At 35.5% G+C, this 15039-nt stretch overlaps 1 protein-coding gene across 1 annotated transcript; it reads right to left on the minus strand.

The window, feature by feature from the left end:
• Positions 1-392: 392 nt before the first annotated feature.
• Positions 393-3695, minus strand: LOC116146494 (cysteine-rich receptor-like protein kinase 1). The gene is made up of 6 exons (XM_031431909.1): positions 2583-3695; positions 2252-2362; positions 1818-2156; positions 1501-1735; positions 1216-1360; positions 393-1115 (listed from the first exon to the last, which is right to left on the minus strand). The coding sequence occupies exons 1-6, from the start codon at positions 3358-3360 to the stop codon at positions 771-773; spliced, it is 1953 nt and encodes a 650-aa protein (XP_031287769.1). The 5' UTR covers positions 3361-3695; the 3' UTR covers positions 393-770.
• Between the last annotated feature and the right edge of the window lie 11344 nt (positions 3696-15039).

Here is a 15039-nt window from a genome sequence, read left to right on the forward strand (position 1 = left end):
ACTTGGTCGGTAGTTCTAAAGGATTAGTTAAGATACACATAAACTGGCCCGAACACCCACAGTCATAAAAAAAATAAAAAAGACAAGGCATCCCTTATATTAGATGTAAGCATAATACTACACATACAATATTTTTTATACAATATTTCTCATACAACATGATATAACAAAAGATAATTGATTGATTTTAAATTAAAAATAAATTTTCACCCAATATTTTTTGCCACATGATGTTATATGTGATATGAGAAATGTTGTATACTTGTATATGATAAAACAGGTTGTTATGTCTTGTGTATGAACAACATATCAAGTGTTGGTTTTCTGATCCTCTATGCATGAATGAGAGCTACAAAATCAAAATACGTTTTTGGCAAAAAAAATATGAGCTGTCTCTTTGTAACAACAGTTATAAACATCTGTTAAAATTAATGTCAATGAATCTGTAAATAATGGGGAAAAAGTCACCTAAACTAAATAAAATCCTCCGTCTACCTCAGATGGAAAAATTGTATATACACAAGCCTCTACATTAGAAATTTCCTTTTAATTTATGTAACAAAATTCCTCCCATTACCTCATTGTAATCTACATTAAATTCCTCAAGAAGATCCACTTTTAATGACAGCGATGCCGCTGGTGGTGCCTTCTGGGATCATCTTTAACTGATTCAATCATGCACCGGCGAATGAAGAGCCATCTGTTGACCTGCACTTCCTGAATCTAAACCAAAATGTTTCTCGAAAATTTATGGAGAATATGAGTGGAGGCTAGCTTGGTTCAGTAGTAGTTCTAATTCTAACGGGTGAAGATTCGTTTAGAGATGTAAAGAACAACGACTTCTGGGAGCTGACAATGGAATCTTTGCAGGAATATTCATCTCCAGTTATCACACTCGCATTCAAAAATGGAGGTTGCTTTGGCGAGGGAATTTCATAATCTTTATTGTTTAACATCTCGACTACCTGAGACATTGATGGTCTTAGTGCCCAAGAAGCTTGCGTGCATAGTAGCCCAATTTGAAGCACATTTGAGGCCTCTTTCTCTGGAAATCTACCTGCTAACCCAGCGTCAACAGAGTGAGTTATTTTCTGTTCCTTGTAATGCCTCCAAACCTGGTCTCAGAACGAAGTAATTAAACCAACTTCCATTAGCACATCATTATGTATTACAAATCACTATGAGGAGCTAGGGGAAAAGGAAATTTCATCTTACAGTATGCAATACAGAAGCTGACCCTTCTGAAAAAACACTGTTCTTTCGACCACTCGCAATCTCAATTACTAGCACCCCGAAACCATAAACATCTGCCTTCTCTGTTAGTTGTCCACGAACAAGATATTCAGGAGCCATATATCCCCTGCAACAATCAGTCACTGTTTTCAGAAATAGGTAACCGAAAGTTCATAATATTTGTTTAATTTTGTGATTTCAGAAGTTTCTTCTTGTACTTGAATCAATTAAGGAATCACAGATCCTATAGGAGATCAATTTGCTTACAGTGTTCCTGCAATTCCAGTACTAACATGGGATCTATCAGGGCTAACACATCGGGCTAGTCCGAAATCGGCAATCTTTGGAGTGAGCTTTTCATCGAGGAGAATGTTGCTGGCTTTGATGTCTCTGTGGATAATTTTTGTTCCAGTACCTCCATGAAGGTATGCAAGCCCCTCAGCCGTTCCGCAGATGATTGTAAACCTTTGCTGCCAGCTCAAAATATGGATTGTATTTTTAACTGCATCAACATAAAGGATTTAAGGTGTCGATAATATGAAGATTTTGAACTCCATCTTGCAACTACAAGATAAATTACTTACCAAAAAGAATTTGATCAAGGCTCCTGTTAGGTACATATTCATAAACTAAAAGACTCTCCGGGCCTTCGATACTGCAACCCAGTAGCTTTACAAGGTTCTTGTGTTCAATTCCACTAATCAAATTCACTTCATTGAAGAACTGATCCACCCATTCCCGTGTATTGAAGAACAATCTTTTAACAGCAACATTTCTACCATCAGGAAGAGTCCCTCTGAATACAGAGCCAGCACCTCCCTGGCCTAATTTCCTTGAGTCTTCAAAACAATCGGTTGCCTTCTCAAGCGTTTCATACTTAAAATTTAAACCACACACGTTCGCAGTAGGAAGAAAATATTGTTCTATGGAGAAAAATATGAGATTGTATCAAAATACCGAGGATTGAGAATTAATAAGAGTTTATATTAGCTCCATGTTTATTGCTAGAAATTTTTACCTTCTCTCTTCCTTGATAATCTCTTATATCCCATGAAACAACCAAAACAAGAAAGAATAGCAAATGATATTGCTCCTATAGTGATTGCTATTGTCATCTTGGAATATTCCTCTGTGAAAGATGAACAAATAAATGAATAAACACTTGATGGTTAAACAAATTTTCAAATATTAACAGACAAAGTAGAAACTGATAGTCACAGTTAGGAATCAAACTAGCAAATTAGTCCACAGATTCAAATACCAACAACTCCAGAGAAATCATATTAAAAATTGATAACATTCAAATCAAAATCAAAGCTTCGAATACACAATCATTCAAAAATTCTTACCACTGTCTTCTGGTTCGGGTTCAGTATTGAAGAATCTCTCAACAGAATACCTCATATAACAACCAGTATACATAGCCCTGCCATCGGAGCCAGGGCTACAGTTTCTCAACTCTTGCCCTGCCTTGTCCAAGCACTGGCCACAACCTTCATCACTCACCGTCGCCCAACACTGTGCCAAGGCATACACAGAAACAACTCCTCCTTTCCCTTCCGCAACGGCAAATCCTTCATTTGACTTAGCCTGACGAGTCACATTGGTGATCAGTTCACCAAGCTTAGCTTCAAATTGTTTGTGCAATGAGTCATCGGCTAAGAGACCGGTAGGGGAGCTACAGTTGACGGTATCATAAACAGGGTCAATGGTTTCCTTAAAGAAATCATAATCATCATAGCGAAGAAAGCATCCATCAAGGAAGATACGAGCAGACTCAGAAGGGAGGCAACGAGGGACTTTTGTTCTGGCTGCAGCAAAACACAATTCGCAATCAGTTGAGGAAAGGTCTTCGTGACATTGGGCTAAGCCGTAGATATTGGGAGGTGGGTTGTTGATGTAAAAGTCTGCATGTCCTTGCTTTTTAACTTCTCCGGAGAGAAATTCCATGACCTTAACAAAATTGGAGATGAAGTAGCTGTCTGTGGGCAGCATTTTGGTTCCGCATTTGAAAAAACTTTCGGAGGTACGAGAGCTAGAGAATGAAGGAGAAACAAACATTGAGAAAGCTAAATGTATCGAAATGATGCCGATGAGAAATTTTGGAATTCGGATCTGGAATTGCATTGATATCGAACAGGGGTCCTCTGTTTTAGCAATGTCGTCAAATGGTTATGTTTATTATGAATAGGAAGAAAACTGAACAAAATGATGGATTCATTCTATTTCTTCTCTCTCTCACTCTCTCTGTAAATTGTAGAGGGTGTTCCAGTGGGAGAGAAAATCAACTCCGATGGAGGTATGGAGTGGTTTCTGGTCAAATGTATTCTGTTTTCTGAAGTCATAATGAAAAAGTCTTTCGTTTTAGAATTGTGTTTTTGCAGAGAGATGGGGATGAAAATGGAGAATAAACAAAAAGGGATGGTTGAACTGGCTTTGGTTTTTGTTTTCTTTGTTTAGAAGTCTACTGTTTCTGTTAGGATCAAAACACAAGCCCAAATGCCATATTATTTATCATTGTTCTTATTATTAATATGTTTGGTTTGCTTCTGTTTTGTTAAAAAAAAAAAAAAAAAAAAGGTGAAGGCCCCAATAGGCCAATATCTATTATTACACATGGCATTTTTCGCCAAATTAAGCCGCCAAAGTGGGACTTGTTGGACACGTTTAAAACCCCAACCCATGTTTATGTTGAGAGACTTGATCAACACATTAACGTCTTGAATGTTGGAAGAATTTTTGTTATAAAATGATGGGTTTTTGTCATTTTCCGAGACGTGTCTGTACATTCGGTTAATCGAAACAACTTGATGGTGCTTCTTTTGCTGCCTGTGCAGAAAATCAAAATCTAACTGCTTTAGCTTTGGTTGACAAACGACATTATTCGGGAAACATGCTGACCCCAGGCTGCAACGTTTTGCGTAATCAATACTGGGTCCTGCGAAAAAATAAACGACTTTTTCCAACCCAAGGTTTTCCTTAATGATCTATTCCCACCCAAAAGCTTTTAAAATATCACTTTTCCATTCAAAGTTTATATTTCGACCAATCATCGGCTGATTCTAGCATCTTTGTTACTCTATGCCATCACCATTCTCTTTTTCGATCATCACTCACCAAAACCCCTCAAACTTTGTTCCCGTCAACCATGCCAATCGCAGGCGATCGAGCAATTTGTGTCACTTTCAAGTCAGATTCCGACAAATCCTAACCACCAAAATCTAATCTATCACCATCAAAAGACTCACCGACATCCCCTCTTCAAAAACCCCAATAATCTAGACCGAGTTTTTACTCCTTTGGTTGCCGAATCGAAAAATATATTCTAGATAGTAAACAAAATATGAACTTTATGTGAAAAAGTGGTATTGAAAACTTTTTGGGTGGGAAAGTGTCATAAAGGCAAATCTTGGCTGGGAAAAAGGCGTTTACTCTCCTGTGAAATTAGTTGTACTGATCCATCGATCTGTCATCACCCCCGTTTGCAGGTGCATTGAATATTCTTAGTTTGGAAGAAATTTTTGTTTAAGAATCATTTCTTAGTTTGACTACAGATATGTCTTACAATAAGGCAAATATGAATGAAGAATATTTCAGTCAAACGATATTTTATTCCACTCTTCAAACTCGTGCACCAATGGTGGGGTTTGAATGACGACAAAAAGGTTGGTATAAAACACTAAATAACTTTCATGCATTAAGAATTCAAAGGTTTGACGTATAATTATTTGATTCATATAATCACCAATATATAGGCTGGGTTTGGTTGCTTCAGCTAAAAGAAAAGAAGAATAAGGATCAAAGTTTTTATGTCTGTCAGTGTCAATATTTGGCATTAACAAATAGCAACGTGAATGGAATGTTTCACATTAATGTTCTTGAAAATTGATACCTTAACATTAGGGGCGTGTGGTTGGAGGTTAAGTGGGATTACTGAGGTAATGTCATCTTATATTACTTGATTACCATGTTTGGTTGTCAAGTAATATAAGATACCAGTAATTTTCAAATACCAATAGTAGTTACTATTGGTAATATCTGAGGTAATCTGATTACCTCCATTTTCTTAGGTATTCTGAGATTACCAGGGTTATCTTTTTTTGTTACAATTTTATCCCTTATTAATAAAAATTTTGGACAATAATACCCCTACTTAAAACAAATTTACATTAATATCCTATTTCATTTTACCCTTGTTTAATTAAAATTTTGGACAATAATGCCCTTATATTTAAATTATTTACAGATACCACTGCCACCCAGCCACACCCGCCGACAGTGCCCAACCACCACAGACCACCGCCGAAAAATCGCCGAGTCCCTAAAAGAAGAAAATTCTGTGGGAGGCTCTGGGGGCTTTGCTATGGCCGTTTCCGGCCATATTGATGGCCGAAAACGACCATATCAGCCAAATCTGGCCATTACGCCCGTCTGGACCAGATCTGGCCGTTAATGGCCACGGACATGGCCGGAAACGCCATATCGAAGCCTCCCACAGAATTTTCTTCTTTTTAGGGACTCCGGCGATTTTCCAGCGGTGGTTCGTGGTGGCGGCAGGCGGCGGCAGGAGTGGGGGTGATTTCGTCATAAATTAAAATTTTTATATAGCAGGGTGTTTTTAGCTAATCTGAATATTGGGGGTTAAAAGAAATATTCAAAAATTAATAATAAAAATAATATTATATTATATTTAAAAGGAGGACATTTTAGTAATTTAAATAACATACCCACCAATTTATTCCCCATAACCAACATATTATATAACATACCTACCACTAACCAAACATATTTTCTTAAAGATTTCTAGTAATCTCCAAAGTAATCTATCTTTCCAGTAATCCAACATTCCTAGTAATCTAACATTCCTGAACCAACGCCTTAGTTGAGTGATCAAGAAGGTTTGTTCCTTTCATTAACTTTTTGTGTTCAAACCACCTTAAAGTCACTTATCACATTTGTGGTTATTACTTGAAGTATTGAGTTTATAAGATATTCAATGACTTTAAGAATTAATTGAGGTGTCGTAAGTTGGTCCAAACACACCGGTTATTAAAAAAAAAAAAAAAAAAAATTTGATACTTAGCATGCCTTGACCAATTTGACAAGAATAGTCATCTCCATTTGCCACATAAATTATGCACATTACACATAAACGACGTGACGGTTTTTCTTCCTCGTGCTTGGAATTACGACACCTCTTCTTATATGAGCGATATTTGTGCATTTTCATTTATTTGTGGTTCATATATATTTGTCTATTATGATCCTATTTTGTAACTACCCATAACAAATTTTGATTTGGTAAGGTAAAAATTCATATCAAAAAAGGATCATGATTCAAATATAAGCTACTAAATGACCACTATAGAGCATATATCTTGTTTTTTAGCTAGATTATATAGAAGAATTCAAAGCCTTTTATAATTGCTAACTAGAAAAAACAAGGTTGTCATTTATGTAAGTGTCAAATTTCTTATAAAATTTAATTTATTATGCACATAAACTTTTCGAACCGTGAGAGTTGCTTTATAAATTAAGGAAACGGTATTATGGGATGGTTGATGCCTTGAGTGACTTCAAATTAAATCAAAAAATAAAATCAACCCATAAATGATGATGGGATTAATGATTCAATGAAAGTCCCCTTAGAAAAGTGTTTTTAAACCATAAATGATTCAATGAAAGTCTCCCCAATTTTTTAATATAAATACCATGAAACTACAAGGGGATTTTTTTTTTTTTTTTTGTAACTGGGGTGTTTGAGCCAACTTATGAGTACCTCAATTAATCTCTGAGGTTTATTAAATACTTTACAAACCCAAATGACTAGGTAAGTCACAATATTATTATTGTAGGTGGTCTCAAGGTTTGAACCCAAGAACTCAAGAAATAGAGCAAACCTCTTTGACCACCAAACCAACCCTTTAGGGCATCTCCAACCTAACGCCATTTTGGTGTAAAAACACCAAAATGGTGTGAAAGATGACCTCCAACCCAGTGTTAAGCATCACACCAATTTGGTGTAAATGCATAGTGTCAGGCCAAATTTAGTGTAGCACTGTTCATGCACACCAATTTGGCATGACACTGCTCAAATACTATAATTTTTTTTTTTGTTATTTATATTTATGTTAATTTGATTATTATTTATATTATTATTTATAATAATAAATTCATAATAATTATATAATTAAAAAAATAATGAAAAATTAAAAACAAAATTTTATTCAATGCAAATATTAAACTACAATAACTCAAAATAAAAATTAACATTAATTTAAAAACACTAAAATTAAAAAAAAAATACAACATAAACTAAAATAATAATTTAGTATTCCGGTAGATTATAAAATATATTTTTTTATAGTCTACCGGAATACTATATATATATTTGTGCCATTTTATATTAGATATAATATTTTTCTATATTAAATGTTATATTTATTTAATTAAATAAATGCTTAATTTTATTAAATTAGTATAGTTTTTAAAGTAATTATTATTTAATAAAAATATCATTCCCAATATTTAATTAATGTCTATATAAATAATAAGTGAAATTGATTAATTATTGATTATTAATAGAAAGAAAAAAAAAGAATATTCTAAAGAATATTTTTTTTAGTGTAATGGGTTGGAGATGCAATAGTGTTAACTATTGTATAAACCATAGTATAAACCACTAAGGCACTAACTATTGTCGTCAACCTAAATTTTTATTTTTTAATCAGCAACTCTGTTGACATTAAGCTCAAGACAAGTTTTTTCTTTTCAACTTATTCCTTCATCCACTAACCCAAAGTTCTGATAAATACTTTATACTTCCACTTATAATATACCCAAAGCTGAAAATCAATAACAGATTAACAGTGACCGCCGCAGAATCCGCAAAATAAGTGCTTGTAAATTTGACCGATTTGGATAGCAAGGTAGCTCATTTAGGCTGAACCTACACAGGCCTCAGGCCTACCATAATATTATCAGTAAAAACGGTGTTATTTGAGCCCATTATATCTCTTTGTAAGTTTCATATTATATTTCAAAAAGGCATTTATCATCTCCCTATCTAACCTTTAATGGAGTTTTAAATTATTCGGAATTCTAAGCATTAATGGACTATTAATAAAAAAAGTTTCTAAAACGAGAATAAAAAATCATAATGGATAGAGAAAACATTACTGAGATTGAAGGCATAATTTGATTGTTCTTTATATTTTATAGATTATAACAAACAAAGAACTCAAGAGATTCACACTTATAACTTTTTTTTTTTAAGGATTTTTAATAATTATGTCAAAATTTATTTACAATGGTTAAGATAAGAAAGAAAGAAAATAAGACTAATATTGGAATCTATAAATGGAAGGTAAAGAATAAACATGTCAATGAAATTCATTGGCAGATGATTAATGTAATTAATTGTTAAAATATATCTAATAAATTGATAACTTTCTATCAATTTGAAGAAAAAATAATTGTTGACAGTGGCGGATCCAAAATTTTTACTCTATGGGATAAAAAAATAAAAATAAATTAAAACCATACTTTTTTTCATTATGATTAGCTTCAACAAAAAGTTACAAAATACAAATAAATATCTCCAAAAAAACACAATTTTTGTAAAAATAAAACAATTTTTCTACAATTGCCTCGACGAGTTTTCATATTTTGAAAATGTTGGATAATCATCTCATCGTCAATTGTATCAAATACATCTTCCTTAATATAGGTGACCAAACAATCATTCATCAATTGATCTCTCATTCGATTGTGTAACCGACTTTTCACAAAATTCATTGTAAAAAAAGCTCTTTCAACGGTCGCAGTCACAATTGGTAAAACCAATATAACTTTCACAAGCTTATATACCAAGAGATAGCAAACGTCTTTTTGTAAAACCGAACTAAATTCTTAGCCAAATCATCAATTTCTTGTAACTCAGCAAATTTATCACAAGAATACATGTCAATAACAGAAGTCTCAGCCTGATTCTCAAGCACCATCAACTCAAGTGCATAAAAATCATATGGATAAAACTGGCCAAACCCGTTCTTCCCTCTCTTCTCTTTTTCCTTTTCCTTTGCTTCTTCTTCATTTCTTCTTTATGAGTTTTTCTCTCTTCTTCTTCATTTTGGGCGAATAACCCAGTTTATGTATAAAACAACTTCTTTGAATTATGAAACAGCCCCAAAATTCTCTTCTTATCACCATGACCCCACCACATCAGCTTTCTGTTGTAAAAATACCGAGATTTCTCCCATCAATTACATGCAAACCCAACAGCTCTTATTCATTTCATATTCATTCCTAATAACACTTTTAAACACTAACAGATCCTCTTAGATAAAAATAAAAATCACAAAAAATATGAAATATATATATTAGGATTAAAAACGGGGTTTTACAAAAACAAAATCCGAACTTACTGTGGGGTTATTCCATTTCCAAAATCTCAAAGTTTTGTAGGGGTAAAATTTAAATAAATATAAAATCTGAAATTTTTTAAAAATTAAGTGGGGACTGTGGTCCCCACTCATCATTCATTGGAAATGCCACTGATTATTGATGCTTGATTTTGACATCAATGACCTTATGCATGTAAAGTGTTAAGAATGTCTTAGAAGTTACATGTGATTCATTATGAGAGTTGATTAAAGATCATTGTTTTCACAATAGCATACAAAAACTTAAAAGTAAATGAGACGATGAAAGTTTTATAGTGGTTTGAATGCTTAAAGCGATTCCTACATTTAGGGTGCGTTTGGTTTGTGGATTGTTGTATTATCTCAAAACATAGATTACCGTGTATATAGATTACTGGCGAAGATTATTGTGAATAAATTATTATTGCGTTTGGTTTGTCAAAGCTGTAAAAATGATTAAGGTGTTTGGTTGACGGTAATTATATATTATTGATATATTATTTTACTAAAATGTCTTTATGTATGTAAGATTACTAGGTATCAATTATTAATTTGTTTGGTTGAAAAGTGTAAAACTTCAACTAAACAACTCATCCTTGGACTTGGGCACAGTATTTATCCAAATTATAGCTAAGTTACGAAATGAAAATGTAAATTACAATAATAAATTGATTTTGTTTCGGCAACTGGTTTTTTCCAGAAAAATGAAAACCATTGCCAAGGCAAAAAATCCTACAATCACCGCATAGTGACAGGCCAATCACCACCCAATACACACCTACCACTTTTGGGTGGTTCTACCATATGGCCTAGGCAACGTCCACTCCCCAAGACAGAAACAAGCAACCCGTCTACACCGCCTACACCTAGTAGTCCACAAACCAGCATCACACGAACACCATGCACCTACACAAATCAACACTCACCCCCTCATCAGACCTGCCCCTGCACCAAATCTAGCACGCCAACATGTATAAAACTTAAGCCCATGCTTATTTAACAAGAAACAAAATGGAGACAAAATAACCAATAGCATTAGCCTCATCCAACCAACACAACGAAAACAACACTGCACAAAAATTGCTCCGCCACTTGTAAAAAATTACACCAGTGAACACACTTCCAATACACACCGCCACTTGCAAAAAAAAACACTAACAATCTCATGCTCTCCCAACTACAACTTCGCCATTCAAATGGAAGCAATCTTGCCAAGATTCCCAAACACACACAAAATATACATGTATCACACATTCACACCCCACTTCAACCCATAGTCAAACTAATCACACATCAACATGACATTACATGAAGTTCATAAACCATAAAATTCACCCAGGCATCAGGTTGATGCAAATGAAAATGTTAGTTTAATAGAAAATCATAAGTTTTCGGAATGTACATATTATTTACAACTCTGAATTCAAAACAACCCGACTGACAGGTTTCGGGCTGTATTATAATGAAATTAATTAGTCTATTTGTTAACGTTTTACATAATAGTACATCACCGTTACACATCTCTCAATTCTACCGAAGTCTGATTGTTATTTATTCTAGCTCCTTGGGTGCAAACAGTCCTATAAATGGTAATGTAGAAGACTTGTTAAAGACTGTCACGACCATGGGCTATCCCAATCTTGGCCTCACGCCTCATGGGCTTTCCACATGCGCCGACTGGCCTGATGGTACTCACCATGCTCCCTAATTGACTATAGCACCTTGGTCTTGGGTTCGAGTGGTGGGGGAGGTGAGAGAAATCCCTCTAAAGGGGGGGGGGGGGGGGGGGCAGTACTGAGTAGAATGGTTGCGGCGCATGTGGAAAGCCCATGAGGTGTGAGGCCAAGATTGGGATAGCCCATGGTCGTAACATTTAAAAGACGCCTTTTATAAGCCTGATGGTACTCACCATGCTTCCCAATTGACTATAGCCCCTTGGTCTTGGGTTCGAGTGGTGGGGGAGGCGAAAGAAATCCCTTAAGGGGGGGAGATATTCCTAGTGAGTCACGCAGAGTGGGCCTGAGTAGAGGGGCCGATCAGCCGTGCCCACGGTGTAGATTGGGCCGTGACAAAGACTGTACAATAATTGTCCTGTATATCCCGTACGTAACTAATTGACAACACAAATGTCAAGAACAACTTTCTCTATGCAACGTCCAACTACACTTTTGTCACGGAAGGATTGAAATTCATCTCTACCAAACTAGTCCTCCTTCATCTATGTTAAGAAAAGTGGAATAAATGAGTTAGACAATAAATTAAAAAACCAACTGCATGTGTACTTTGTGCATTTTAATAAACAAATGTTAGTATTTTCCCAATGTTGTTGCACTTACAAAGTAAGGGTACCCTTCAATTATAGAAAAACATGATGGGGCTGCTTCCACGAACTTTAGTATACAGTAAAGGACAAAATACCCACAGTCTGTTTGGTTTCTCTGCTAGGGAACCTGCATTGAATTGGAGTCATTAACTCAGTGAACGTATGGTTATATGGTAATACATAACCGATATTTCAGTTTAGTTTAAGGCCATAGTAATGACCTTCGGCAATAGGAGAGGTATTTCAACAAGCTTGTGTATCTTCTATGTCATTTTTTGGTTTTCATAAACATCGCGAACAAACTTGTCAAGCAAGTTGGGAAATGTAATTCATTCAAAATAACTCAAAGAGATTAACTGTGGATAGACATAGATCTAGACTAGAAAGAGGTTCAGGTTTTAGGAGATCTTACTTTCTTATCAAAGGTTCAAACCTCATTGGGTCTGCTGATCTAAGGGAATCCAAAAATAACATGCAGCTAGTGTTGGGTCATGAACACGTTTTTCTCCCAAAGTTGCATAGGATCAGTAGACTCCAATGACCCCTACCCATATAGAAACGCAATGTGTTAGCCTCCTCTAAATACAGAAGTCACAAGGTGACAACATGTAAATACAGTGCACATTAACTAACTAGAGTACAATGGGAATGAATACATATTTCTTTTGCAGTATATCCTCCTCTTGAACCCATCTCAACACCTTCTGCCTATGTGATCGTTGTGAGTACAGATAAAACCACATGGAATCAAGGCACTTGAAATTTGAAATGTTAACATCTGCCCAACCTTTCCCCAATTTCCTGTCATAACCTAATGTATAAACACATATAAAAAAGTGCATCAGGTCAACAAGTTTCAGATGAAGAAGAGAAGCATACCTAATGTGTCAGTCGAACATACTACTGCTCAACATTCCATGCTCTCTATTGGTGGCAATTCACTGACTCGCACGTTGTGGAGGTTTAACACCTATCAAGCAAATACAAGGTGTTAACACTTCAGCTGTAATTTAATAATCTAAGTTACCTATACTATTGTATTAATAAGTTCTCTCAGCGCACACCAAACGTCTGACTTCTGCAACTCCATTCGTCCCCATGGGGGAGGGGGGGGGGGGGGGTTGCTCGCGTAAACGGTGTTGTTACAATGCCCCCTGCAATTGTACAAAAAACAATGCAATTAGTCAATTTCAGTTCTTCGTGATAGGTGTTATGGAATAATAGTCCAAAATCATTTTTATTATACCCTGCATCTCTTAAACAACTGTTGGTGACACAACCCGTCCCGAATTTCCTCATCCCGTAGGATCCGGGTGCTCCCACAAGACTCGGATACCCGAGACGTGCCATGTAGAAAAACTGCGAAACCTGTTTAAAGAGATACTTTTCCTGAATAACATCATAGTATTTCCATCTCCAAACATCTCAAAAAGACATGCATCATCTTTCGTTTTACAAAAGAAAATAGTTAGGGAAACTTTTGGTATCAGGTTTTCCACTTATACTACACATTCCGAAATATGAAACAAAAGGAAATACATGATGGAAAACATGAGTTCTTGAAATGAAAGTCCAAATTTACAATGCGACATAAATATAAAACCCATGTAACGCCCCGCTTGAGGTACGTTGTTATTGTTTCCTCTTTCGCCCTTAATCGAGTTGGTTTTTGTTATTATTGTTTGTTTGAGTGTTATGTTAAATGTTGCCCTGAAATTGGTTGAAAATAGAAGAATCTTAGTGAACCAAGCTTCGCCGGGGCGAAGAAGAATCTTCGCCGCGGCGAAGATGTGTTGAAACCAAGGGTGAAACTCTCTGGACAGTTTCGCCGCGGCGACGGCCGTTTTTCCATGTTGGTTGAGTTTTAGATATTTTCTCCCCTAAGGGCAATTTGACCATTCTACCCTAATTAGCAGGAAAGTGGGAGTTAATTGTAGGATTTTTTATGGGAATGTGTTGACGGCGGGTGAGTTTGTAATGAATCAAAGGATATAGATGGAATTCCCAAGAAAGTAGGCAAAATGGGAATGATGTGTGTTTATATTTCATTAAAAGGAATTAGCATCAAAGAAACCCCTCATTTCTTCTTCTCAAACGCAACTCTCCATCTTTACTCCTCTCAACTCTCTTTTCTTTTGATCAAGGATTTCCAATGGGTTTTTGAAGTGATTTGAGGTAGAAAAGCAACCTAAGGCTTCCTAAGGTAAGGATTTCTACTTAAGTTATGTGATTTGGGAGTTTTAACCCATATTGAAGTTTGAGGTTTTTCATCTTTTTGGTTAAGATTAGAGGAAAGTCAAGCTAAACAGTGAAAGAAGAGTTTGTGAAGTCTCTCCATAACAAGGTAAGTAAAACCCACCCCAGTTGAGATTCATGAAATTTCTTGATTAGGGTTTTGATAAAATGATGTATGTATGTGATGTGCATGTAATATGCCATGTATGGAGTATTAAATGGAGATTTCTATCTTTGTGAATGTTAATACCTTGCAAATATGAGAAATGGTTTGTTGGGTTGACAAGGTGTTGAGATGGATTTGAAGGGTTGTTATGAAACCCTTTTTGGAAGTGTTTTGTTTGACAGGTTTTATGGCTTTGTGGGGTTTTTCCCCATTTTGGATGGTTAAGAAAAGTTTTAGAATCATGGCTATAATAGAGTTTTATAGTGCACATGAGTTGTTTGATGAAATGCCTATAGAGGTTTGAGTGTGAGTATGAACCTAATCTTGCAACATTGCATGTTGGCATCTCATAATGCATTGGTGAAGTTGAACCATCCATAGGCACTAGTTGTACATGAAATGACCTAAGAAGTGTAGAGAATTGTGTGTGCAAATACCCTATAGTAGAGAGCTTGGTGGGTACAACTACTCTAAGGGTAGAGAGCATTGAGAAATACTACAATAGAATGAATTAGAAGAGTATATAGTTGGATGATGCTTGGTGACATCACCCGCTTTATGGGATCGGATTGATGCTTTGTGATCATCATCCGAATAGCCCTTAGAGATGGTCGATGCTTTGTGATCGTCACCCAATGAGTATAGAAATGGGTAGATGC

Source organism: Pistacia vera, unplaced genomic scaffold (genome assembly GCF_008641045.1).
Source record: "Pistacia vera cultivar Batoury unplaced genomic scaffold, PisVer_v2 Contig478, whole genome shotgun sequence".
Taxonomy (NCBI): Eukaryota; Viridiplantae; Streptophyta; class Magnoliopsida; order Sapindales; family Anacardiaceae; genus Pistacia; species Pistacia vera.

Coding starts and splice junctions, on each gene's coding strand:
- LOC116146494 (XM_031431909.1), bottom strand. CDS start 3,360: ATGCAATTCCAGATCCGAATTCCAAAATTTCTCATCGGCATCATTTCG. Junction 2,363..2,582: donor ACCCGAACCAGAAGACAGTG/GTAAGAATTTTT, acceptor CATCTTTCACAG/AGGAATATTCCAAGATGACA. Junction 1,736..1,817: donor CCTTGATCAAATTCTTTTTG/GTAAGTAATTTA, acceptor ATGTTGATGCAG/TTAAAAATACAATCCATATT.